The sequence below is a fragment of the Phascolarctos cinereus genome, unplaced genomic scaffold (assembly GCF_003287225.1).
Source record: "Phascolarctos cinereus isolate Bilbo 61053 unplaced genomic scaffold, phaCin_HiC Scaffold_8;HRSCAF=390, whole genome shotgun sequence".
Classification (NCBI taxonomy): domain Eukaryota; kingdom Metazoa; phylum Chordata; class Mammalia; order Diprotodontia; family Phascolarctidae; genus Phascolarctos; species Phascolarctos cinereus.
In genome coordinates this window covers 46,172,336-46,198,824 of record NW_027556291.1, presented here as the reverse complement: position 1 = coordinate 46,198,824, position 26,489 = coordinate 46,172,336, and the positions used below count along the sequence as shown (strand labels likewise).

Sequence of the window (26,489 nt, the reverse complement as noted above, 5' to 3'; positions counted from 1 at the left end):
AAGCCAGGCTGCCCCGCCTCCGTCCCGCCTTTCCTTGCTCCGCTTCGGCTCACGGGATTTCGGGTGAACCAGTCACTGATGGGGGACCCCCCCTCCCAACCCCGGGCCACTGTTGCCTCGGCAACAGCTTGCCCACTTCCGTCGGGTGCTCCTCTCCGCTTCCGGGTCGGCGTTGCGGTGTCTTCGCCCGTAAGAATCTAGCGTCCCGTCTCCCACCCCGTCTCCGGTCTCGTCGTGGGCTGATGAACCTGTGCCGGTGAGTGGCCGCCCCCCCGCGGGCCCGGGCCGTCCGCGCATCCGTCCGCCCTGGGCTCGCTCCCGTTTCTGCTCCCACCAGCACTTCACTTGGCCGGGCCTGGCGGCCAGCTGGGCGCCTCCCCTCCCCGCCGGGTCCCTCTCCCTCCCTGCCGGCCCCCGTCGGGCCCTGGCACGTGTCCGCGGAGCTGGCTAGCACGGCTGCCCCTGCTGCCCGTCCTGGGGGTAGCGTCCTTTCTTCCCGGCCCCAGCCCACGTGCCAGTCTGGGCTGACGCGGAGGCCGAGGACGAAGCGAGCGAGCAGGCACCTGCCTAGTGGGGACGCGGCTAGGATGAGCTCACATCTCACCTACCCTTTCCTTGAAACAACCCTTCGAGGAAGGCAGTGCAGCGATTATTCTGCTCGTTTGGTAGAAGAAACTGAAGCTCCAAGAGAGGGAGTGACAAGTGCCCAAGGTCACAAAAGCTAGGCCATGGTATAGCCACGACTAGAACTCAGGTCTTTTGCCTTCCATTTCATTGCCCCTCACTGATATGATTTGAGGGGTTCTGTCTAAAACTTCCCCCAGCCCCCAAATCTCAAATTCATTAATCTGTCACCAGTATTGAAATTCCCACATTAGCCATTCCTTTGGATTAACGCATTCAAGAGTCCCATTACTATGAACATGTTACCCAAGAGGGGTAATATATTCTAAAAACCATTCCTTTAAGATGATTCTGCTCTCCTCCAACAGAGTCCTCCTTTGTAGCAAAGGAAGAGAACAAGCATTTTTAAAGCTCATACTGTGTGCCAAGCCCTTTACAGATATTCTCATTTGATCCTCACAACAACCCTGTGAAGTAGGTGCTATTAGGATCCCCGTTTTTACAGTTTGGGAAACAAGGCTGGGAAAGGTAAGTGCCTTGCCCATGGTCACAGAGATTGTAAGTGTCTGAGGCTGGATTTGAACTCTGGTCTTCCTGACTCCAGGCCCAGTACTTTATCCACTGTGCCACCTACCTTCCTAATGCAGCTAAGATGCTATTTACCTCCTGATGGGGAGATGATGGATTCAGACTGCACATTGAGATGTATTTTTTTGGACATGGCCAATATGGGAGTTTGCTCAACCAAATATGTTTGTAACAAGGGTTTTATTTTTTCCTTTCTCAGTTGAGGGTGGGTGAGAGAGAAAGAAAACTGATTTCTGTTAATTTAATAAAAAAATTCAGTTAAGCAAAACAATGTAATTAACGTTGGCTTATTTAGTAATGGCTAGCATTTCTATAGGGCTTACTATATGCCAGGCTGAGCACTTTAGAATCATCTCATTTGATCCTCAGAACCACCCTGGGAGGTGCTATTGTTATCGTCATTTTACAGGTAAGAAAATTTAGGCAGACAGGTTAGGTAACTTGCCCAAGGTCACATGACTAGTGTCAAATTCCACTGCATTGCCCAGTTGCCAGCATATGCCTCATACCATTCCAGTAGCCCATTTCCTCGCTCTCAGGAAGGCATGCTTCATGAGAGGTCATTGCAAGGATCAGAGTTCTCATGTCTTTCAGTGTTGTTCTTCACATTATTGTGGTCTTTGTGTAAATTGTTCTCCTGGATCTGCTTGCTGCTTTCTATCATTTTCATAAAAGTTGTGCCAAATTTCCCTGAATTCTTCATATTTGTCATTTTTTACAGCACAGAAATCCTCGTTTAGCCATTCACCAATTAATGGCCATCCCTTTTGCTCCCAAATCTTAGCTACCACTGAAAATCATGCATTGCTTATTTAGAGGGAAGCTCTTCTCTTTGACCCCTTTGGAGTATATTCCTAGTAGTAATTAGCTTATTTTTGTTGATAATAATTTATCAGGTTAGGTAACAATTGAAATGTGATCATAAGTACCCTTTTCTGTTAGTGGTACCCTTGCTCTTCCTTCTTCCTCATCCTAGGATTATAGATTTCAAGGTGGTAGATTAGAGATCTTCTAATCTAATCACTTCACTTTACTCAGAAACTCAGACCCAGGGAAGTAGTGACTTGTCCAAGGTCATACAGTTAGTAAGTGGCAGAACCAGAACCTCCATGGTTAGGGATTAGGTCCTGGAGTTGAGGAAGGATATTGATAAGAATGGTTTTCTGGGAAATTTTCCTGAGCAGGTGCTTATAGCCATTATTTTGGCCATTTTTAACTACAGGTACCCTGGAAATCTTAGTGCAGTTTTAAGCTTTAATAACTTTTAAGAAACCCTGTATTTATCTATAACAAAATATCTTTCAAGGGCATTTCTCCATCACTGTCCTTTGATAAGCTCTTCAAAAAGAATAAAGACAGACATTACTTTGGCTTGAGTTCAGATTTTCATTTGCGTGAAGGACAAAGGCAGTTAATTTAATTTGGTTAGCCAAGTTTTGCCAACTGTTTGGTTCAGACTTACCGTCTTCTCCCATCTACTGTTACCATTAACATGCTTCCAATCTGGGAGACTTTCTATTTTGCCTTTGAGCCCGATGCTTCAGTAGCTTAAGCCTTCAGGGTTAGGCCTTCACAGTTCTGGATTTCTCAGAGAAGTCAGAGATTAGGATATGTAGGATCTGAAATCTTCCATTCTACAAGGTTAGTCAGCCCAAGGGGAAGTCTCAAGGATGAAATAATAATAGCCAAAAAGACACTCCAGTGAGGAAGAAAGATAGGGAGTTGTCTAAAGAGACTAATGTAGACATAGGGAGAATATTTTGACTCTTTTGGACAAATAGAAGATGAATACAAAAGAGTAGAATTGTGCCGAAAGAGTACTGTCAGGAATGCTACAGCTCAGGAGTGGTCCAGTCAGTGGGAGGACCACTGGATTTAGTCAGAGGATCTCCATTGGAATCCTGTTGTTGTCACTTGTATAACCTTGGGCAAGTCACTTAACCTTTCTCTGGGTATCAGTTTCTTTGTCTATAAAATGGAGGGGTTGGAATACATCATCTCTAAAGTTCTTTTCAACTCTAAATGAATTGAAATGAAGTTTGGATTCAGTCGAAGGGCTGCACTTGAGGACCTAGAGGGCACATGTGGCCTTGAGGCTGCAGGTTCCCCACTCCTGAGTCTATGCTCTGTGCCTTTGGTTTTTCACATCCTACTTTCTTTTAAATCCTTCACAATGTCTTCCAACCCTACTATTTGATTATTCTCTTTAAGGTTAACAACAGTCTTTCTTACCTGCTGAATTTAAAGGTCTTCTCAGTCTTCATGTTTCCTTACCTCTCTGAAGCTTTTAACACTATTTCCTCCCCAACTCTCCCCAGTGGTACTATCCTTTCTTGGCTTGGGTGGCACCACTTTCTCTTGGTTCTCTTCCTACCTGTCTTATTGTTCCTTCAAGTCTCCTTTGCTTGATCATCATTTGTCTTCTGTCCACTAAGTGTGTGTATTCCCCACTGTTCTCTTCTGGGCCCACTTCTCTTTTCTCTCTACATTTTCTTTTCTTGATTTCATCCGTTCCCATGAGATCAATAAACATTTCTATGCAGGTGAATCCCAAATTTCTATATCTAGCTTTAGGAGCTCCAGTCTTGTATCAATAACTGCCTGACATCTCCACCTAGATATCCTATCAGTACCTCAACCTCAGCATATCCAGAACACACCTCATCTCCCTGCCCCCCACACCTTAAACTTGCCTTCCTGCCACACTGTTCTTTAGAAGGTACCAGTATCCTAGTCACTCAGATTCAGGACCTTGGAATCATCCTTGACTTTTCCTTCTCTCTCACCTTCTTCCTCCTGAATATCCATTGGTTTGCCAGGTCATGTCAATTCTACCTCTACAGCACCTCCTACACTGGTCTTCTCTCTGTTCCCATGACCACTACTCAAATTCAGATCCTCATTGCATCTTGCCTGGATTACTGCCTTTTAATTGGTATCTCTGCTTCCAGCCTTTCCCCTCTTTGCTCCACCCTCATCAAGCTGTCAAATTATTATTCCTAAAACACAGATTTAATTGTGTTATTCCCCAGCTCAGAAATTTTCAGTGGCTTCCTCTTGCCTCTGGGATAAAACACAACCTCCTCAGCCTTTTACGGTCTGGCTCCCACCTACCTTTCCAAACCTATTTTCTGTACTTTCTTTTGTTCTTTGTAAATGTTTTGTTGATGGTCTTTTTCAAAAACAAAAACAAAAAAATTCTGCCCGCTGACTCCTTTTCTCTTATGGCAGTTGAGCAAAACAAATCAATTAAAGATGTATGCCTCATTCTGTACTCATTGTTCCCCATCTCTCAACTGAGAGGTGGGAGTCTTGCTTTACTGACTGGCAGTTTTCTGAGGTCCTGATTGGTCATTGCAGTGATCACTGTTCTGAAGTCTTCTGTTGTTGTTTTTCTTCATTTTATTACACATGATTACAGTCATTGTGTAAGTGGTTCTCCTGGTCCTTTGTACTTCACTTCCCAGCTAAACTGGCCCACTAGCTATTCCCCAAACAACTCCACAGCCTCGGCTGTACTCGATGCCTTGCTGCCATGCTTTAAAGTCCCTATCTTCCTTCAAGGCTCAGCTTAAGTGCTGATCTCCCCCTCTCCAGATGTAGTGACTCTTTCCTTCATTAAATTGTCTTTTATTTACTTAGCTGTGTACGTGTTGTATCTCCCAAACAGAATTGTAAACTCTGTGAGATCAGGGACAGTTTTCTTTTTGCCTTTATCCCTAGTGCCTATCACAGGGCTTTGCACATTAAAAAATTAAATTAATGAAAATTTAAAAAATTAAAAGCATTAATTTTAAAATTGATTGAAAAATGTTTAGGTTGAATTGAATGGCTCCTTTAGTCTAGGAACCCCAGAGTCATCTTTAACTCTTCCCTTTTCTTCATCAGTATATGTATGGTTTGCCAAGTCTTGTTTATTTTCCTTTAAAATGGCTGTTGGGTTTGGCCCTTCATTTCTCTTTTCGTTGCCATAAACCAAGGTCCAAACTCTCATCAGTCCAAGCCTTGATTATTATAATAACAGGAGGAAATGTGTCTTGTTATTGCTGTTTTTTTTGTCTGGACTTGGGTTTTCATTAGCATAGGGAATCCCTACTCCCTGGTCAGGAAACTACTCTCCTAGTGCAGACTGCTGTCACAACAGTCACTGTCACACAGTCACTATATGTCTGAGGCAAAACTTGAACCCAGGTCTCTCTGACTCTGAAGGTGATCCTCTATCCACTATGCCATGCTGCCCCTCTTTTATTACTGTTTGGTATCTATACCTCTATATCTATATCTATATACTATCTGTATAACTATTAAAAAAAATAATAACTATGTCTAAGCCATTTTCCATTCTCTCTTGAATGCTGGTCTATCATTTTTACATGCTACGGCTAAACTCTTCCAGAAGCCCCACTTTGTGTCATTCTTCTGCTACAGACCCTGTGTTATCTTCCTAGTGCCTACCACATCATGGCCAAGTTATTCTGCTTGGTATTCCAGGAGGACAAGGCCCCCACCCTACCTGTTCAGCTCTCTTTACCCTTATGTCCTGTTAGATTGTTCCAGTCAGATTCATCTCCTTATTGTATTAGGCATTTACCATGCTCATTCCCATGCTCTGGACTTTTGCTCAGAAACTCTGGGTCCTACCCAGTTAGATTTTTAGAATAGGTGTGGTGGACTTCCATTAAGAGCGTTCAGTTCAACAATCCTTAAGTACCTCCTGTGTATATGGTGCCATGCCAGGTACTTGGGCTACAAAAGCAAAAATGAAATGATGTCTTGGGGGGATTACATTCTACAGGAGGTACACAAGTAAGTAAATTCAGGTACTGAAAAATTGAGGGCCTCAGGGAGAAATAAGATAGCTGTCTCAAGCATTTTCTGAAGGAGATAGGTCTGTCTGGTGGGATTTCTTTCACTGTCCCCTGTGAATGGAGAGGATATTTTGTATTTGTGACTTGAGGAGACAACACCCCCTCGGCTGTGTCATCGTAGGGAGTGTGCTGCTCCCACGGTGTGTAGATCACAGAACATTAGGACTAGGTAAGACTTGACTGATAAAGAAATGAAGGCCTAGGAAGGCCATGCTGACTTTTGCAAGGTTCCACAGCCAATATGTAGCAGAGCTGGGCTCTTCTGAGTCCCACGGCAGTGTTTGTTTTTCTGTATCAGGCTGTTATATCTAGTACTATTATTTGTATTACAAACTCGTTACTGATGGCATTTTCATCAGTGTGTCGGGATGTAGTCAAAGAGGTTATTGTGTGACCAACAACCTTTTCTACAGAAGCCTCCTTGCCGTGTCTGTTGCCATTGTGCCTTTTAGACTTATCTTTTACAGCATCCTTGTCCCCCAAAGTCTGATCCGTGCTGTGCTGCATGTGTTTTAAAAGAAGCCTTCATACTACTATAATGTAGGCCTCTCGCCAATTGTCACCTGCCTGTGGGGAAGATTCCTCTGCCTTGCTTGGTGGCAGACAATTCTCTGTGTAAAAACCCAATCTCTCTCTGGAGAGACTGGGAAATATAGAGATCAGCTTCAGGTTTGAAGTCATTGGCAAGTGTCGGTGTTTAGGAAAGCATCAAGCCATATCTGTGAAATAGTTTTTAAAAATGAAAGATCCTCTTCCCCCCCCAAAAAAAAAAGAAAGAAAGAAAGTGCTGAAGCGGAAAGAATGAACAGGGACAAAGGAAGCAACAGAGAATCAAATGCAGATTATCAAAAGGGAGGAGTTATGGATAAAGTCAAGAAATAGAGAGGAACCAGACCAAAAAAGAGAAGGGAATGTCCTGGGGTGTGTTAGTCCAGATAAAAGAAAAAGCGCATATCTTATGTTACAAGCCAAATAGGAGATAACGTTGTTTTCCTCCCCTATTGTTGCTCTCATTCTTCTTGGGACTGGATGGTGGGAGGAAGACTTTGAAAAGATAATAGTTTCATCCCACAACGGGAGGGTAGAAATAGGAAGGACCAGGCAGAAGGACTGCAGTCCCAAATCTTGGAGCTGGAGAAGATAGACATGAGGAAGGAAGGACTTCTATTACTCGAAAGCCCCTCACAGCAGTGGTGTAAGTTAATGCTTTCAACCTGAATGCAATTGATGGAATAACAGGAATGGTGTTTGTGAGTTACTTCAGCTCTACGTCTAGCTTTTAAGTCTCTCATACCACAATCAAGTTTAGGTTAAACATCTGTGTGTGGGTCAGCAGCAGGTGAAAAGAGGAGGGTACTGCTGAGGAAGCCAGAGAGATGGAGGGGGGGTCAGTAAGGGAAAGTTGGGCTTTCTAAAAATGGAATTATTTATTGAAAACTTCATATTGGTTCTCAACGTAAATAACTAAACTTGTTTATGTACAACTAGATTAATTTGAATGCATAAAATGGCTTAAGTCTGCAGTCATTCACTTTCCTAATACGGATATAATGTAGATGCTTTTCTAGTTTTTCTTTTTTAAAATTTGCATTATATTTCATAAAGGTATTTCCAGATTTCTTTATAGTTCTTAAAATTGTATCATAGCATTCTGTAGTGTTATGTTAATGTGCTGTAATTTATTTAACCACCACCCAGTTCTTTGATGTTTGGATTATTTCTAGTTTTTTGCAATTACATATAATGCTGCTGTGAAAATCATGAAAGTCTTTGAATAGAGAGCTGTTTTTTCTCCCTAAAATACCTTCAGGATATCTTTCCAACATTACTATATACTTACAATACCAGTTGGTTTTCTCCTCGAGAATCTACAGATGTTTACTACCACCAGCACTGGATGCATGTACCTGCTTCTCTCTCATCTTCCCCTGCCCCCTCCCCCAGCATTGTTTTCTTGCTCTTAATTATTTTTCCAGTTTGATAGGTGAGAGATGGTACCTCAAAGTTGGTTTAATTTGCATTTCATTGATTATTAGCGAAGTTGAGCATTGTTTCAAGTGGTTGTTAACAATTTGATTCCTCTTTAAAATTGCCTATTTATAGATTTTGATCAGGGACTGGGAGTTACATTTGTGAATTTTTAACAGTTCCTAATGTATTTTAGATGTTGTTTTCTTTAACATGTTTGCTGTAATTTTTAAAAATGATCTTATTTTTCTTTTTTTATTTCATTTTTTTAGTTGCGAAGGACTTTTAAAACATTTTGATGCTCAAACACATTTACCTTGTTCTTAATTTCTTCTGTTTGTTGAATAGAAAAAAAATTCACCTTCCTGCCACAATTGGGACAAATACATAATTTTTTTTTCTAATATCCTTTTTATGTTTGTCTCTCTAGCTGGAATTCCCTGGGATATGGTGAAAGATATGGGTTGGGGCTTGGTTTTTAATGGCAGAGATCTCCCTTTTTCTTCTTGGATGCTTGCAGATGAAGACTATCCAGGACTATTCAGTGGCTGAGATGCTACCTGGTGATCCATTTCATGTCATTACTGGTTTGTTTGTTTTTTTTCCAGTTACATGTAACATTCATTTAAAATTTTTTGAGTTCCAATTTCTTTTCCTCCTTTCCTCCCCTCCTCCCCTCTGAGATGGTAAACATTTTGATACACGTCATACATGTGCAATCATGCAAAACATATTTCCACATTAATCACGTTGTGAAAGAGGACACCGAAGAAAAAACATATTAAAAATACAGAAGGTGAAAAATAGTATGTTTTGATTTGTGTTCGGACTCTATCAGTTCTTTCTGTGGCTGTGGATTTTTATTATGAGTTCTTTGGGATTGTCTTGGATCATTGTATTGCTGAGAATAGTTAAGTTATTAACAGTGGATCATCATACAATATTTCTGTTACTGTGTACAGTGTTCTTCTGGGTCTGCTCACTTTGCTTTGCATCAATTCGTGTAAGTCTTTCCAGGTTTTTCTGAAGTCATCCTGCTTGTCATTTCTCATATATTACTGGTTTATTATGATGCTAATTTTACCTGGACCTGTTTCTGACATTGACTAGTTCTGATAAATTTTGATGAGTGAATGTTTAACTTTTTTTTTCATATATCGCTGTTATTTCCCAGTGTACTACCTGATCTCTTTCCTGTCCCCCCCTCTCCTTCGCCCTCTTATGTTTGTTTCTTTACAGCAACCAGAGAACACTCTAAGTCATGAGATGTCTGGGCTGAATTGGAAACCCTTTGTCTATGGCGGCCTTGCTTCTATTGTCGCAGAGTTTGGTAAGGATCTTGTGAAAGTTTTGGAATCTGTTTTCCTGGTAGCAGTTGATTGGTTCTAGGCTTTTGTTATAAACTTAGGCTAAAGGAAACAAATACAGTAGCTTGTTTGTATCAGAAATAGTTGTCTTAAAACCATTTTCTTTAATATTTCAAGGATTGTTTCAGTGTGAACACTCCTATCCAAGCAGATCCTAACACCTTTCTGACCTCAAACATGGTTTTCAAAAGTAGCTGAGGTCCAAAAAATATATCCCCCTTCAGCCAGCTTGTTGATGAGCCTCAGTGAACTATGTTGGGTTGGTCCTCAGATGTTTAACTGACCATACAGAGCTTCTGTGTCTTTGGCTGCAAAGTATATAATCAGTCTGATTTCCAGGTTGATCATCTGCTGATGTCCATATGCAGAGTCGCCTTTTGAGTTGTTGAAAAAGAGTGTTTGCTATGGCCAGTGAGTTATCTTGACAAAACTCTATCAGTCTCTGCCCTGCTTCATTTTGTACTCCAAGGCCCAACTTGCCTGTTATTCCAATTATCTTTTGATTTCCTGTCTTAGCATTCCAGTCCCCTCTGATGAATGTGACATCTTTTGGTGTGATTTCTAGAAGATGTTGTAGGTCTTCATGGAACTGATCCACTTTGGCCTCTTTGGCATCAGTGGTTGGAGCATAGACTTGTATTAATTACTGTGGTGTTGAATGGTTTGCCTTGGATTCAAACAGAGGTCATTTGCTTGTTTTTGAGATGATACCCCAGTCCTGCTTTTCTCACCCTTTTATTGACTATGAGGGCTACTCCATTTCTTCTAAGGGATTCTTGCCTACTACAAATAGTATGATTAGAAGTCATCCTCAGGCTTTGTACAAGTAAGCTTTGAGGGAGAAACGTTCGACAGATCATGACAGGAGGTGTTCTACTTAGGCACCCATGGGAACGGGAAGCTAAATGAGGTGACAGTAGCACATCATCAACACCATCATCACAGTCAGTCCCTCGTCTGTTGGTGCTTTGTGGCAGATAAATATACTTTAGTTGGTCCTCATGCCAATAGAGAGGCAGCAAGGGGTATGGGAGATTCAGCCTCAGAGCCAGGGAGACCATCAAAACAGGGTTCAAGTCCTGCTTCAGACACACCCCAGCTGTGTGTGCAACACTCTGGGAAAGTCACTGAACCTCTCAGTGCCCCAGGCAACTCTCTATACAACTCTCAGTTACAGATCCAAATTGGCAGAGGGAGTCTTTTCATTTGGAGCTGCTGCACTGATAAAATCATGGGCTCGGACAGAGAGCCAGCAACCTTGTGAGAGGTATAAGGGCAAGTTCTGTCATCTCCACTTGATTGAGGAAGAAATAGAGGCGCAGAGAGATAAGGTCATATTTCAACTAAATATCAGAGATGAGCCTTAAAACCCAGAGCTTCTTATTCAAAATCTCGATCTCTTTCTAGCATACCGTGTTGCCTCTCTTAAGCCATACATCGATAGAGTTTGTGTTTAGTTGTGGGCAGGTGAAGTTATGAAAAACCGGATTTGATGGAGCCATTTTTGACCTCTGACCTTTCTGACAATAAATTGTAATAGTCATCCAGGGAAAGTGATAGAAACGAAAATGGAGAGCTGGATAAGATAGGTAGATTCAGTTGGATTCCGTATCAACTCTCTTATTAGATTTTAGGCTTCTAGATTGAGGAGAGTGGTAAATTTTCTCATCTCTTACGCTTCTTATTACATGTTTTTTTTTCTTTTTTGGTACTTGGACCACCAAAGACCATCATCTTGGGAACTTAGAATCCTTGAGATAATACTTGCTTCAATTTAACCCATTTCATTTATAATAACCCTTTCTATGATTTTACAGCAATGAAAAAGGAGTATAGCTAAACAATACTTATTTTTCCAGGTCTCTTTTGGGATGAGTTCTACACTGCCAGAGAGACCAAATTCAGTGAAGCCAAACAGAGCTTTCTTTCAGTTTGGCCCCAACCTACCTTTCCAACTTTTTCACCTACTGCCTCATGTTCTTTAGTCCAGCCAAACAGGATGACTTGATGTTACGCCAACACGGTCATGCATTTTTACCTTGTCGTCCAAACTGTTCCTTATCCTTGCAGTGCCTCTCTTCCTTATTGACATCCTGTCCCTCCTTCAAGAATCAGATCAAATGCTACCTTTTGGGCCCTTTCATTCTTGATTTGGCCCCTCTGTCTCTCCCTCTTTCTCTCCCTACCTCCCAAGCTGGAAGTGATTTCTCCTTCATTTGATCCCGTAGTACTTTAGTCTCCTTTCATACATTTCTATTCTAATTTGTGTTATTTATTTTCTTTTTTTCATATTAGATTATAAATTATTTGATAGACTTTGTCTTGCTTATTATCTTTGTAGCTTCCCTTAGAATTTTCAAAGCAATCTAAAAGGAAATAATCTCTAAGGTCCATTCTAGCTCTAAATTCTGTGGGAAATAATTGACATTTTTTTTCCAAAATAGATTTTATTGGTATCTTTTTTGTTTTTTGTATCACCAACATTTCCCTTGTGTCTCTGCCCCTCCGCCCTTGAGAGCCAGCCTTATAATGAAGAATTTGTTTTAAAGAGGAATAAGAGGAAAACACAATTTAACGAAACCAATCAGCATATTTCGACCCCTGAGCTCATATGCATTGCTCTACACCTAGGGACCTCCATCTCTGTAAAGGAACAGGAGTTGGTAATTGACTCGTTTTTAACTGAATAACTGGTTGGACTGTTCATCTGAGAATAGCAGAAAATAATTGCCTGGCAATCTATACTTCTATAAGTCTGCAATAATGAAAAAAGAGTTTGAGTTTAACAAAACAGATAATTCCCAGACCTCTCTTAGTATTAGTTCTGCACTTATTTGTGGGACTTTTGGAGCATTTTTTGGGACAAAAACTTGCTCCTAATAGTACACTGTAAGAAAATCGCTCAGAAAACATTTTGGTTGTTGATTAAATTTTATAGAATTAACAATGAATTAAAACCTTGTCATAAAATATCTTGCTATACCATGAGTTCACTAGTATTAATGCTAGAAGTCATCTAGCAATAAGGTAACGTGTGATTATAATAATGTAATAGCTTATATTCTAATAGTACTTTAAAGTTTACAAAGTACTTTGCATATATTATCTCACGAAAGTACTTTTCACAAAAAGGCCTGGTCCTCTGACAGCTTTCTATTGCAGTATAGAATCACAACACCATAGAGCTGGAAGGGAAGGACCGTTTTATCTAACTCTTGCATGTTATAGATGGAGAACCTGAGGCCCAGAGAAGAGCAGTCATTTGCTGAAGATCACACAGCTAGTCAGCATGCGAGTTACAACTATGATCTACTGACTCCTAGTCCAGTTTTGTACTATTGGTTATGTCTAATCTTTTTCTTTTTTAAATTGTCATATATGTCAATTCTTGTGCTCAGATTTGCCTCTGGTACTCTTTGTAAATATCTCTGAATGGACGTTTCCCTCCCCAGGAACCTTTCCAGTGGATCTTACCAAAACACGCCTTCAGGTTCAAGGCCAAACCATCGATGCTCGCTTTAAAGAGATAAAATATAAAGGCATGTTCCATGCCTTATTCCGGATCTATAAAGAAGAAGGTATCCTAGCCCTGTATTCTGGGTAAGACTATGTTTCCCTTTTTTTTTTTTGATATGTAGAATTTTCAAAGAAGCCACAGAATTCTAAATATATGGTTGTGTACTCTTCATGTTAACCAATATGTCATCCAGTTTATACTTTATCGACTTGCCAAGCCTTGAGTCTGGCCTTCTATGTTATCTTGTCTATAACTGATAAATTCCCAAATAGATGTGATATCCTAGAACTGGATTTTTCTCATCTTCGTAAAGGTTAGTTATAGCCATCATAAGTAGCCATAATTAACCATATGTCAGGGTTTGTGGTTCTGTAATATTTACTGCCTTCCTTTCTGGGTTGAAAGATTTGGAATTCCCCTTTAAAGAAAGGATATTCTAGCTGTTGGCCTATGAAATGGTAAGCACAGAAAATGAGAGTGATGTGGAAAGAGTGTCAGGTTGCGGGGCAGATGCCTGGCTCTGTCACTTACTGCCTCCTTCACCTTGAGCAAATCACTCTCCTAGACTCAGTGCTCTCATCTGTAAAAATGAGGACGTTGTACTAGATGACCCCTAAGGTCCCTTCCAGCTCTGACACTCTGTGATCAGTTGAATAATTTGAATGTAGGCCTCAGAAAGTCTGGTTATCTGGGGCCTCTCCTAAAGTATTTACACTACAATATGGTGTATTAGAGCCATCTGTATTTCTGTTTTATTCCTTCTTTAAAATGAATTCCATGACAGCAGGGACTAAGTTTTACCCATAAACTTTGTATCTTTCCCAATGCTAGTACAGTGCTTGCCATACAGTAGGTGCCTAATTACTGTTTGTTGAATTGGATGGAATGGAAGTTAACCTTATCAAGCTTAGCCAAACTTTATTTGGACAGCAAAACCACAGGAAAAATAAAATTGTAATGCATTCTGAAAGGAACTGGTAATGATTCACCAGTAACCCATGTCATTATGTTCCTTATGACCAACATGGATAATCAAAACATTTCTTGCTTTTGTCAGCTTCTGCAATCTAATTCCACAAACACAGTTTCATTGCCTGGTATACAGACTTTGCTTGGTAGTGGGGAGATAAAGTCCAAACCAAAGATCCGCTGTCCCTAAAGAGCCTCCATTCTACTGAGAAAGTAGACTACAGTGAGTATATAGATACATGAATAGAACCTTGGTGGAGGAGGAAGCAGCTATGTTTAGGTGGGCCATGGGGGCATCAGAGGAAGCTTCATGTAGGGGCCTAGGAGCTGTGCTGGGCCTAGAAGGAGATACAGATTCTGAGAGGAGCAGCTGGGGAAGGAGAATATTCAAGGCATGGAGGGTGGCTTACATGAATTCACAGAGGAAGGAGATTGATTGTCAAGTGTGAGGAATAGCTAATAAGCCAATTTGTTTAGAAAGTAAAGTACTTGAGGGGAAATGACATATAATAAAGTTAGAAAGGTAGGTTGAAACCAGGTGGAGGACAGCCTTAAATTCCAGGCTGAGGAGTTTGTATTTTTTTTTTTTTTGGCTAGGCAATGGAGTTAAGTTACTTGCCCAGGGTCACTCAGCTAGTAAGTGTCAAGTGTCTGAGGCCAGATTTGAATTCATGTCCTCCTGACTCCAGGGCCAGTACTTCATCCACTGTGCCGCCTAGCTGCCCCCTTGTATTTTTTTTAGAAACAATGGAGGCCCATTGATAACTTTTGAGCAGAGGAATAATTTGTGAAATCTGTGCCTTTGGAAGATTATTTTGGCAGTTTCATGGAGGATGGATTAGAGAAGAGAGAAGCTAGAAGCAGTGATCCTGATTAGGAGCCTGAACTAGCACATTGGCTTTGTGAGGGAAAAAGGGGGCAGATGGGAGAGGCATCACTGGTAGGGTAGGGGCTATGAGGGAGAGGGAAGAGGCAATGATGACTCTGAGGTTTGGAATCTAGGTAACTGAAGCCACCCAGATCATGGTGTCCTCAGCAGAGATAGGGAAGTTTAAGAGGGGGCCCTGTTTTGTGTGTTAGATGTGCTGATGGAGCACCAGCTGAGACATGTCTGACAGCCCTTTGTAATGAGGGGATTGGAATTTAGGTGAGAGATTCAGGATGGAGTTGGGAGTTATCTACTTAGAGATAAACAATCTCATGGGAGCTACTGAGAGTACCAAGGGAGAGAGTGTAGCCAGAGAAGGGAGACCAGGACAGAGCTTTTGGGGACACGTACACTTAGGGGATAGGAGATGGATGAACTGCTAAGAGGGAAGTCTAAAGGTGACTAGTCAGATAGATAGGTAGGTAGTGTCATGGAAGCCAAGAAAGAGGGGAGTATTCAGGATGATAAGACAGTCATCAGCGTTAGAAATTGTAGCAAGTTCAGAGAGGATGAGGCTGGAGGAAAAAACTATTAGATTTAGTAGTTATGAGATGGTTGATAAGTCTTGAGAGAGCTTCTTTGAGCAGTGGGGTCAGAAGCTAGATTTCAAGGGGTTGAGAATTGGGGCTTGGTAGCAAATCGTGGCAGCAAATACAGATAATTCTTTCTACAGTTTTGGCAGTGCAAGGGAAAAGAGACACAGGATGATAGTTGGAGGGGGTGAGTGAGTCAAGTGAAGCTTTAAGGATAGTGAAGACCTGGATATGTTTGTGGCCAGTGGAGAATTGGGCTACAGCTCTTCCCATTGGAGAAGTCTTCAGAAACAGATGAGACGAAATTCCCTGGGTTCCTGAGCAGCCTTTTAAAGGGATAAGATCTTTTACAGGGGCGGGGAACCTGCAGCCTTGAGGCCACATGTGGCCCTGTAGGTCCTCAAGTACGGCCCTTTGACTGAATCCAAACTTCATGATCCAAAACTTCCAAACTTGGACTCTGGCAAAAGGCCACACCCGAGGATCTAGAAGGCCACATATGGCCTTGCCTCAAGGCCCAACCCTGTTTTAGAAACTTAGGTCTAGAACAAAGATTTTTAACCTTTTTTTTTGTCATGGACCCCTTTGGGATTCTGCCTGGTTAAGCTCTTCTCAGCATGCATATGACAAAATACATGGTATTACAAAGGAATCCAGTTATACTGGGAAAAACAATTATCAGAGTATTAAAAAACCATTCACAGACCCCATGTTAAGAGCCCCTGCTCTGGTATCTCTTGAAGGTTTATTTGCTACTCTTTATGAAGTAGAGGAGAATTACAAAAAAAACCCAACCATTCTAATTCTTTTACATCCACATCACTGCTTCTGAAAAGCCTTCATGGTTTCCCCATTACATACTAAATGAAAAATAAGCTTTCGAGCCTGGCATTGAAAACTTGATCCAGCTTCCCAGCCTTATCCTACTCTACTCCATCACTTAGTCAATGCCAAACAAGACGATACAGGAGGCCGTCCCCTGAGTATGTCCCATGGTCCCCAGCTTTTTGCCTCTGATCCTGTTTCCTGTGCTTGGAATGTTCTTCTTCCTCACTTCTCCTGTTGACATCTTAGCTATCCCTGGCTAAAATGCTGCCTTCCCAACCAAGTCTTCTTTGATTTCCCTTCCCAGCTGGCAATAATTTCTCCATCCTCTGATCACATAGTGCTTTATCTTCCAATTTTGTAGTTATTTTCTAATTTGTGTTATATTTATTTGAATATTCGTCTTCTGCCCCCACTAGATTGTAAGCTTTTCTGGGACCTGGACCATGTCTGTGTGTCCCCCAGCAGCTGGAGCAGGGCTGTTCATACATGCTTGATAAATGTAGACTGAATGAAGTCCCTGAGGTCTAAAGAAAACCTGTGTGGATGCTAGACAGCTCATTTGCAGATGCTCACTCATATCCTTGCCTCTTCTCTTTTGCAGAATCGCTCCTGCTTTACTAAGACAGGCATCCTATGGCACCATCAAGATCGGCATTTATCAAAGCTTGAAGCGTTTGTTTGTAGATCGTTTAGAAGGTCAGTGTGGGCAGTTTTCTTGGGGGTGTTATTTGAATGGGTTATTGGAACCACCCCCCCTCTGTTCCCAAGAGCTGATGCCAGGCCTCAGCGTGACAGATGACAGCTCACCTTGTGTGCCCAGAGGGGAAGTGTTCCTGCTTAGCCTGACTGTCCCTGGGGAGCTGACTTCTGCACACTGTGGCCTCACCCTTCAGGCACTTAATAAATGTTTAGTTGTTGATTGATTGATAGTTCCCTACCTTTGCAAAGAAGAGGAGGGAGGCACATTTTCTCATTTCTTCTTTGTTGCAAAGCTTATGACCAGGACTTTGAAGAACTTAAAGACTCTTGGACCTAAGGTAGCATCTTAAATCTCTGGATTTCTTTGGCAAAAGATCAGCAGTTCTACTTTAAAGCAATCTCTGCTGGTCCCGTGGCTTTCTTCCTTCACTGTCCTAGCACTATGTTCTGGGATTCTGGCATGAACTCACAGTGAGTGATCTTCCATCCTCTTTTTCTTTCCAGATGAAACTCTTCTAATTAATATGATCTGCGGGGTGGTGTCTGGAGTGATATCGTCCACTATAGCCAACCCCACGGATGTGTTAAAGGTAAGTGTGTGGCATCTCGGGCTGATTGGAACATGTGGTTTTATGCTTGAATTGGGGCTTGGTGAAATGCCAAAGTAGCTGGCTCCGTTGGGGAGAGAAGAAGTCTCCCTCCAAGTTTGTCAACTCTGAGAAGCAGCAGAGCTATTTAAAACCCAAATGAGGTGTCAGGGAAGGGGGGCCCAAGTTCACTGGGAATCAGGCTCACAAAGGGCTAGGCCAAGGATGGCTGAGAATATCGTTCAGGACTTCTTAACCTCCTTTATGTGTCCTGGAGCCCTTGGGCAGCAGTCTCAGGAAGTCTAGGGATAGACCCTTTCTCAGAGTCATGGTTTTAAATCATTGAAGGAAGAGCTGAATTTCAGCTAAAGAACAGGGAAAATAAAGATGATATTTTTTTCTGTCCAAATTCACAGACTCCCTGAAATATATATATGACCCTCTAAGTTAACTCCCGATATAGGGAAAAGAACCCTGGCCTCACAGTCAGGAGACATGAGATCTAGTGTTGGGTATGACCTTTACTGGCTGTGTGGCCAGGGCTAAGTCATTTCTCTTTCCTGAGCCTCAGTTTCCTCATCTGTAAAATGGGAAAAAAACCCTGCACCTCCTCCCCTCACAAGAGTGTCGGGAAAAAAGCATTTAATGTTCTTTATAAATGGGAGCAATTTTTGCTACTAATTCTTTTTTTTTTTATGAGGCAATTGGAGTTAAGTGACTTACTCAGAGTCATACAGTTAGTAAGTGCCAAGTGTCTGAGGCCAGATTTGAACTTGCATCCTCCTGACTCCAGGGCCAGTGCTCTATTCATTGTGCCACCTAGCTACCCCTTGTTACTAATTTTTAAAAGGGATTTGCCATGCTGCTAATACTAGGAGGACCAGGAGTCACGGAATACTGGAATGTTAGAGCATAAAGGGATTTTAGTGTACAGAGGAAGAAACTGAGGCCCAGAGAGATTGTGGCTCATTGAAGATTGCACAACTCATTAAGTAGCAGAGGTGACACTTGAGGCCAAGGTCTTTTGACTCCAAGTCCAGGGTTCTTTGGGCTAATATGGGCTTTCATAATAGAGATCATCTAGTCCAACCTCTGCCTTTGGCAGCAATGTGAAATATTGTTCTTTGAAGCATTGTGACATAGTGGGTAGGGAGCTGCCCTTGGCATCAGGAAGCCCTAGGTTCAAGTCTCACCTCTGACACATATTGGCTGTGTGACCCTGGACAAGTCACTTCCCCTCCTCAGTGCCCCAGGCATCTCTCAAAAACTCAAAAGTTGCAGAGTAGGTACCAACCTACATTGGTGGAGGGAGTTTCCTCACCCTGGAGTTCCCTACATCAGTGACATCATTGTCTAGCCCCTTTCTCTGTGCCCTGATTTATATTTAGGTAAACTTTCTACCACTGATGGGAAATTGAAATAGGTAAATAACCTGAACTTATGGGAAGGTGAAATGGATTTTCCTTTGTGAAGCCTTTCTTGGCCTCTTTCCTGCTTCTCCCCACCCCTAAGTTGCAAATGGTCCTTTTTCCTTTGTACTTTGTGGGCCAGAATGTTAGATTTCCTTTCTACACTTAGTATTTTCTTTGAGTTCTTGGGATTCTCAGACCCACGAGCATATGTTGTTTCTGAGCCCCATCTCTGGGTCTGTGAATACTCTGTCCACTGTTAGCAATCCAGGTTCACCCCCACTTTCTTGTTCTGTGAGTGTCTCAACTGTAGCTCTCAATATGGCTTCCACAGAACTGGAGGTCCTTCTCCAGCCCAGGGGGTCTGAGAAGTCTTAAAAAAAATCTTGATAACAATTTGAATGTAGCTGAATTCCTTTGTAAATACTATGGAATGTATTTTATAGATTAAAAATCATTTTTCTGAGAAGGGGACCATAGGCTTCATCTGACTGCCAAGGGGATCCAGGGCACAGCCCTCTGGGGTGTTACCGGAGCACCTTGGTCCTTCTCTGCCACTTCATGAGCAGCGCATCTCCTTTTGGGGATTTAAATGTGTTCTTTTCATTTCCTTATTCTACTCTTTAGCCCCAGATCCCTCAGAATTGTTTTCCTCTTCCACTAATGGCAGAATTTGCTTGTGAGGAATGTGAGGCAGGAAAAACCAACCTTCCTCACCCTTTCCTCCTGCCCCTTCATGAAATCTGATATGTTTATTTTATCATGATGGTCAATGATTTTCATTCAAGCCTCTTTTTATTTTCTTAACCACAAAATTCCTTTTAAGTTCTCTCTGGTCAACGTGAGACATTTGCCTTTTCTTGTCTTAGATTCGAATGCAAGCTCAAGGAAGCTTATTCCAAGGGGGCATGATTGGCAGCTTCATCGATATATACCAGCAGGAAGGCACAAGAGGCCTGTGGAGGGTGAGCACGGCTTTTCTGGGCATTATTCTGTGTGAATGCCAGTGGGAATTGGTTTTTAGAGATAGATCCTACAGTTGTTAATAGTTATAATTTCTTGGGCGATTCAAGAAATTCAGTAACAAGCCCTTTACCTTTATGATATCAAATTGCTTATTAAAGGGCAACACTTTGCAAGTAGTCTTAAGATTAATATTTATTGGGAGTTTACATCTAGGTTTGCTCATAGACTTAAAAAACTCTCAAACAAGAAAGGTGGACTTGAGGCTGTAGGTTCCCCAGCCCTGGTCTAGTTTAACCTTATTTGACAGAGGAGGAAACTGAGGTCCAGAGAAGGGAAGTGACTTACCCAAGGTCAAATGGTAGGTCTCCTGACTTGTGGTGCAGTGGGCTGCCTCTCTCATTTAATTTTGATCCATTATACTAGTATGTGACTGTAGATTTAGTTCCTTGATCACTCTTTTCCATGCTACTGAAAAGTGATCTATGGCCAAGAATTATGGGACCCTTGTAAATAAAGACAAATGAGACTCATCTTCACAAGCCTGCTGTGCAGCCGGTAGATAGGCAGAGAGAGAGAGAAAGAGGGAAAGTAGAAATCCTTCTACAAAGTTTGAAATAAAAAGATGGGCTTGTCACTTGTTAATGACAGCCAGTGGCCATCCTGATTTGCTTCTCTGGAGCGATGAAAGAAACCCTTCAGCCTAGTTCCTCGAAGCAAGGGAGAGACAAAGAGCAGAGGAGTAGTGGGAGGTGTGAGATTTGGAGGCACTTAAGCCCCTGCTCTACCATTAGTTGGGGCCCAGTGAGACTCTGAGGTGGTGCTGGCTGGGAAGGAAGCCTGGCCCCCATGCAGAGCTCCAAGGCGGGGCCTAACTGCATGGTCTCGTTGCCCATCTGCTTTCTGCCCTCTGCCTTTGCTGCCTTTCCAGCATGCATCCTTCCTGACCGTACTAGGCTTAGATGGAAGAGCCTTGGGATGAGCTTTCTTCCTCATTGGCTGGTCTCGCTGCGTATATTTTGTTTTGTTTTGTTTTGTTTTAGTGGAAGGACTGAACTAGGGATTCTGATATCCTAGCGCTAGAGCCCTCGTTTCTGACTGGGTTGTTTTGGCCCTTCTCAGCCCCATCCCAGTAGCTGTGCTTTCCCCTGCATTCACTGACACTTGTGTTTGGCAGGGTGTGGTCCCGACCGCTCAGCGTGCTGCCATCGTTGTGGGAGTCGAGCTGCCGGTCTATGATATTACCAAAAAGCACTTAATAATGTCAGGGCTGCTGGGAGATACAATCTTTACCCACTTTGTGTAAGTATGCCACGCGGCTCCCACTCTTTGTACTCTGGATCTTCAGTGCTTCTGAAGCCTCATTCACTGCATTCCTGCCATGAAATCAGTCACTGGCGCTTGTGGCTGACATTGAGGAAGACCTTTGTCTCTCCCATTCATTACCCAAGCCCCAGGCCTTCTGAGAAATGTTCCCCTCAGGCATTCCAGAGTGTGGGCAGCACCCGGTACAGCAGCAAACCAGACGCCTAGAGGCTTGCCACCTGTTTTCACAGAGCCCCTTAGTGAAGCCACACATCTGGAAACTGCTTTGGCCTAACATTTATTTAAAAAGTAAACTTTGCTCAGCAGGAGGCGGGAAAAAGCTGAAATTCAATAGAGCACGTTGATTGGAACCATAGATCCTGCCTGAGCACTGGGGATTTTTCCTTCTCTCTTGGATTTTCTTGCTTATTCCTGTAGTCAGTCAGTCTGATAGTCTGCTATCCAAGTGCATTGTGCTTCTGAAACTATGGTTTGAAAAGCGTTGGTAACTAATGGATGGTGTGTGATGCTTTCTGCTCAGATAGCTTATCTCAGCTCATAATCTGCCTTCCCAAGCAGCGGGCTCAGTCTGTGTTAATAACTTGCAAGTTGGTTAGAGGCTTCTTTCTGAATAATGCCACAAGGGCCAATCTTTCTGCCTCTTTAAATAGGTACAAAGGAGAAAGCACCCAGTTCTTGCCAAAGGGTTGGCCTTTTTAGGAGTAGGGAGCCATGGGATAGGCTTGGGCCTACTGAGCTCTTCTCTGAACAGTTTGTGTCTTCAGTTCTAGCTTTTCCTGTGGCTTGGCTGGAGCTCTTGCTTCTAACCCAGTTGATGTAGTGCGCACCCGCATGATGAACCAGCGGGCCATTGTGGGCAATGTGGAACTGTACAAGGGCACTTTGGATGGCCTGCTGAAGGTATGGAGCATTCGGATGGGATAGGAGAGTTCCTAAGTGCTATCTTAAAAGATGACTTCAGAGCACCTTGTTTAGCTTGCTGAAATGTTGCTTCCTAGCCTTATAGTTTTGCCATAAGTGGAGTGGGCTGGGAGTGGGTTGGGTTGTCTTCAGGCCCACCTGTTCTTGCAGAAGTCCTTGATCTCATCTGTCTATCAATACAAACCAGGCTTGAAAGTAGCTGTGATTATTGGTATTACCCCTGAAAACAAAGTAAGCTTGAAGGATGTGATTGTCTCTCTGTTGCTAATGATGAAGATGAATCTGGCCCTGGGTTCGAGAAAGGTGAGGGAAGTAGACCTGTTTGCATGGTTGGAGCTCCAGAGCCTGGTTTGGTTTGTTTCTTGCTTTGGGAAATAATGCTTTGACCAGTTTATTTGGAGAAGATGGGAATGTGTATGTGTGAGTGAGTGAGTGAGTGAGTGTGTCTGTGTGTGTGGGGGGGGAAGTTCTCTGAAATTTGGCACCTTTTCCCACATCATTTTACTGTGTTCTCTCCATCCTCATATTTTGTTAACTTTGTTTTCTTTCTGGTTATATCTTAGTGAATCTAAAAATACACAGGGATGCCAAAGTCAGCCCTGGGACAAGTTCTTAGGCATAAATGTCTTTAAATAACAATCTCCCCCAAGTATATTAAAAAGAAAAAGATCTGAGATGCAAAAATGTCACTACATACTTTTAAGGAACACATGTAATAAATAAGTCCAGGGATGCTTTTGTATATGCAAAGTTGAAAATCTTTTTCCTAACACATTACTCATGGGTCTCATTATTTTTTTCACTTTTTTTTAAACTCCAAATTTCCCTTTCCATCAATATGTACTGCCAGCCTGGGCAGAGAGGTATTGGCCAAATGAAATGATCTGCTGACATTTAATAGTTGTCACATCATAGCTCTGCTTCTTGCACTGCTTGAGATCTTGGACCCACCTCCTCTGTTCCTTGGGCACTGGCTTCTAGCTGCCCAGGCCTACCATTGCAGGGCCCTATCCTGATCCAGCCTTAGCCCTCGCTGCAGGCGTTCTCTTGACCCTCCCAGACGTTTATCAGGCACTCATTTCTAAGGGCCTGATGAAACCATAAGCCTTTTCTATTATTTTCTCTTCTATATTGTATTCTGTTTCATTATTTTCTCTTCCATCATAATGAAAAACAAAGGGAAATGTGCAGAGGACGTGTGCTTTGAATTATTGCAGTTCCCCCTAACTTGTTATATCTTCAGTAAAGTCAGTTTTCAGTTACCAGCATGGTTTTTGATATCACAAAAGGTTTTAAAATGTGGGTTTTTTTTTTGCTGTACCTCCAGAAATTACATGTGTTCAACAGATAGCAAGCTTAAAAGATCCCCAGCAGGTGTCTATTAATTTGATGCCTTATATTTGAAGGAAGGCCAGACCCCGCTAATTTGTGGTGTTCATTACCTGTTGAGTTCTGTGGACTGACTTGTAGAATGCAGGCAAGTAAAGAAGCCTTCCTTGCCCTGTGCCATGGATGTTCTTACCTTTATTCTGTCTCAAACAAGGGCATCAAGGTTGTTTTTGGGGGAAATGGTGGTAGCAGGCCTGCAGGAAGTTGACCATTGGCCAACCAATTGGTCTGTCCCATTGTTCTCTGTGCCTTTTACTTCTGGCTGCTTAATTCAGCTGGGTTTCATTTGGGCTACCTTTCATCCTTTTCTGGCACCTAGGCTCAAAAGAATGACCTGGGTGCTATAATTGTTACCTGGTGAACAAGTTCTTAGTGCCTTGGGTAAGGGAATGAGTATACCCAGGGCACTCAGACAGTATCTCTTCTCTAGGCAGTTCCCAAATAGCCACTAGGTGGAGCTCATTCCAGCTATGTTCCCAGAAATTGAGTTACTTCCTGAGTCGAGTTTCATCTGCATGGGCCCAGAGAATTGGTTGGGAAGGGTATTTTTCTCCAGTGCTTCCAATGTCTTTTGCAGAATAGAGTGGGGCATATTTAATACACACATGAACATGCAGGGCCCATCCTAAAAAAAAAATCCAAACTATTAAAAAGTTTTAGGTAAAAAGTCAAAAATGATCATTGTTCAGGACAGGGTGTTTGGAGAGGCTGTTTCTAGAGGGCACATATGTGTTTAGAAACCAGATCATTCTAGTGTTGTTGAGGTAACCATAATCCCTGTGGGGAGGAGGGTGGAATTGTCTGAAATGAAGACCAAGGCAAAATAAATCCACTCTGCTTTTTGTTTTCTGTCTCCTCAGACTTGGAAGAGTGAAGGCTTCTTTGCCCTGTATAAGGGATTTTGGCCAAACTGGCTCCGCCTGGGCCCCTGGAACATTATTGTATCCTTTGGAACTTGAGAAGGGAAGCAGGTGCTGTAAACTACCAGGTAACACTAGACAGAGGGCAAAAATTCATGATTGTTGGGAGGTTTGGCTGGTAAGAAACTCAAGGGCACAAATGGTAACAGAAATGAACAAAGGGTTAAAACAAAACTCATGTCCTGAGTGAGACAGGGTCAGATGTTGAAATAGCTGATCGGATGAGGCTGGGCTGGGGAGCCACAGACCTCTCTCTCTGGAGGCTGATGCAAACCAGAGGGTTTGGAATAGATAGGCAAAGGGTGGTTGGTTTGGGTTTGTTTCTATTTTAAAGACTGTTCTTGACATGTACGTGGCAGTGACATGGCTCTGAGCCACTGGGTTTCTGAAAAGCATTTGGGGAGGTGCCCAGAGGATGTAGCAACCTGGGGTGGTTTTGCTGTCATCCCTCTCCCCTATACAAAATAGGACCAAAATGGCTGGAGACACAAGGGGACATCAGGAAGATGCCCAGTGGAGTAGGTATCCAGAGCAGAGTAGCGTCAGCGTGGAGGACTCTCTATGATAATCACCATTTATTGAGCATTGGTGTGCTCATTGAAAGATTACCAGAAAGCACATTCCCTGCTTGTTTGGAGTCTAGCTCTAATCGGAGGGATGGTAGCGGGAAGATGGGGGAATCTTTTTCTTCTCACAACTCCTGTACTATACAGTCTAAGACATATGTATGTGCACACACATGCACACACACATATTTTGGATATATTTTGTTTTGATACAGCAGACATTTCCCAAATGACACTCCCTGCCCCAAGTACATTTCCCCAAAACGGGTCAGTCAAATATGAGAATGTGATTGCCACTGGTAGTACAAATCATTTCTCCCAGCATTTATATTGATCTCTCCCATTGCATATAGCTAAAAATTTTTTTTTCCAGCAAAATTTTAAACTCACTAAAGGCAAGGGCTATGGCTTATATTCACAGTATCCATAGTTTTTAACCCAAAACCAGGATACTGGTCCAACAACGAATGTTCCTTCTGCGATGACTTGTTAAGTTTGCTTGCCTTTAACAAAAATCTAGCCTCTATAGTCACCGTACCTGTCCTCCCTCTGTGCCTAGCGTAGTGCCGGGCACATAGTTGGGTAATGGGTATATTTTCAAGGCCCTTTCGAATGAGTGAAGCTTAGGGGAGTGGTCTCTAAGTAGCTGAGGGCTAAGGGGACTTGTTTGGTTGTGATTGAGTGACCCAATCTTGTGTCTCTTCCATAACTTGGTCTTCAGTTTTTTATTACCTATGAGCAGCTTAAGAGGCTTACCTTCTAAAGGCAAGTGATGCTGTTCACAGTAGCTCCGATGTGTGTCAGCCCAGCGCTGCCAACCCCACCACCATTTTCTCCTGCTCCCTGTGTCTTGGCGCACTTTTGACAAGAACCTGTGTATCTGCTGAGCGCGTGGTTCCTGAGGGCATCCTGGATGAAGAGGACCTAGCGCAAAGGATTTGGAGTTGTGTTGTGTGTTTGTGTTTTCATGTGGTTGGCTTTTCCGTGAAGTGAAGTGTCAAAAGTGAGACTCTGGCCCGAGACTGGTATCTTCTGTGAAGATGGATGCTAACAGGGGATTTCCAAATTGACCTTCCTCTCAAGTTGGGGTAGAGCAGAAGGCAGAGGCCAGGGCAGTGCCTGCTGTTGTAGTCTTGCAGACCTTGCTTCTCATTAAAGTATTTATTGACAGGATTGCTTTGGTCTTGGCATTATTTCCTCTTTGCTCCTTGAATAGCACCTACTCCAGAAAGGGGGGAGGTAACGGGGGGAAGGGAGGGCAGGAGGAGAGGGATATCTCCCTAATTATCTTAAAGCAGTCATGTTTAAGGTTAGACCTTGGATACTGTGCTTTCCAAGTGCCTTTCATTGACGACAAAATTCTCAGTTTGTATGGAAGATGTAGTATTTCCTATTACTGGGTGGAAGGATTTGTGGGTAGGGACAATACCATGTGATCAGTTAGCGGCCCACATGTCATTTGACCTCCGGTAGCTTTGGTTTCCTCCTCTGGAAGATGGGGCTAATCCCTGCCCTGTCT

At 42.7% G+C, this 26,489-nt stretch overlaps 1 protein-coding gene across 6 annotated transcripts; it reads left to right on the top strand.

The window, feature by feature from the left end:
- Nucleotides 1–26,143, top strand: SLC25A14 (solute carrier family 25 member 14). Of its 6 annotated transcripts, none has more exons than XM_020969845.2 (10): nt 2–256; nt 9,288–9,378; nt 12,868–13,015; nt 16,792–16,886; nt 17,394–17,479; nt 19,755–19,850; nt 21,026–21,150; nt 21,939–22,074; nt 24,345–24,425; nt 25,692–26,143. In XM_020969845.2, the coding sequence occupies exons 2-10, from the start codon at nt 9,315–9,317 to the stop codon at nt 25,731–25,733; spliced, it is 873 nt and encodes a 290-aa protein (XP_020825504.1). In that variant the 5' UTR covers nt 2–256; nt 9,288–9,314; the 3' UTR covers nt 25,734–26,143. The 6 variants fall into 6 exon arrangements, with proteins under 6 accessions (XP_020825506.1, XP_020825504.1, XP_020825507.1 ...); XM_078147987.1 differs by lacking the exon at nt 2–256 and adding an exon at nt 951–1,152; XM_020969846.2 differs by lacking the exon at nt 2–256 and adding an exon at nt 5,045–7,275.
- The last annotated feature ends 346 nt before the right edge of the window (nt 26,144–26,489 follow it).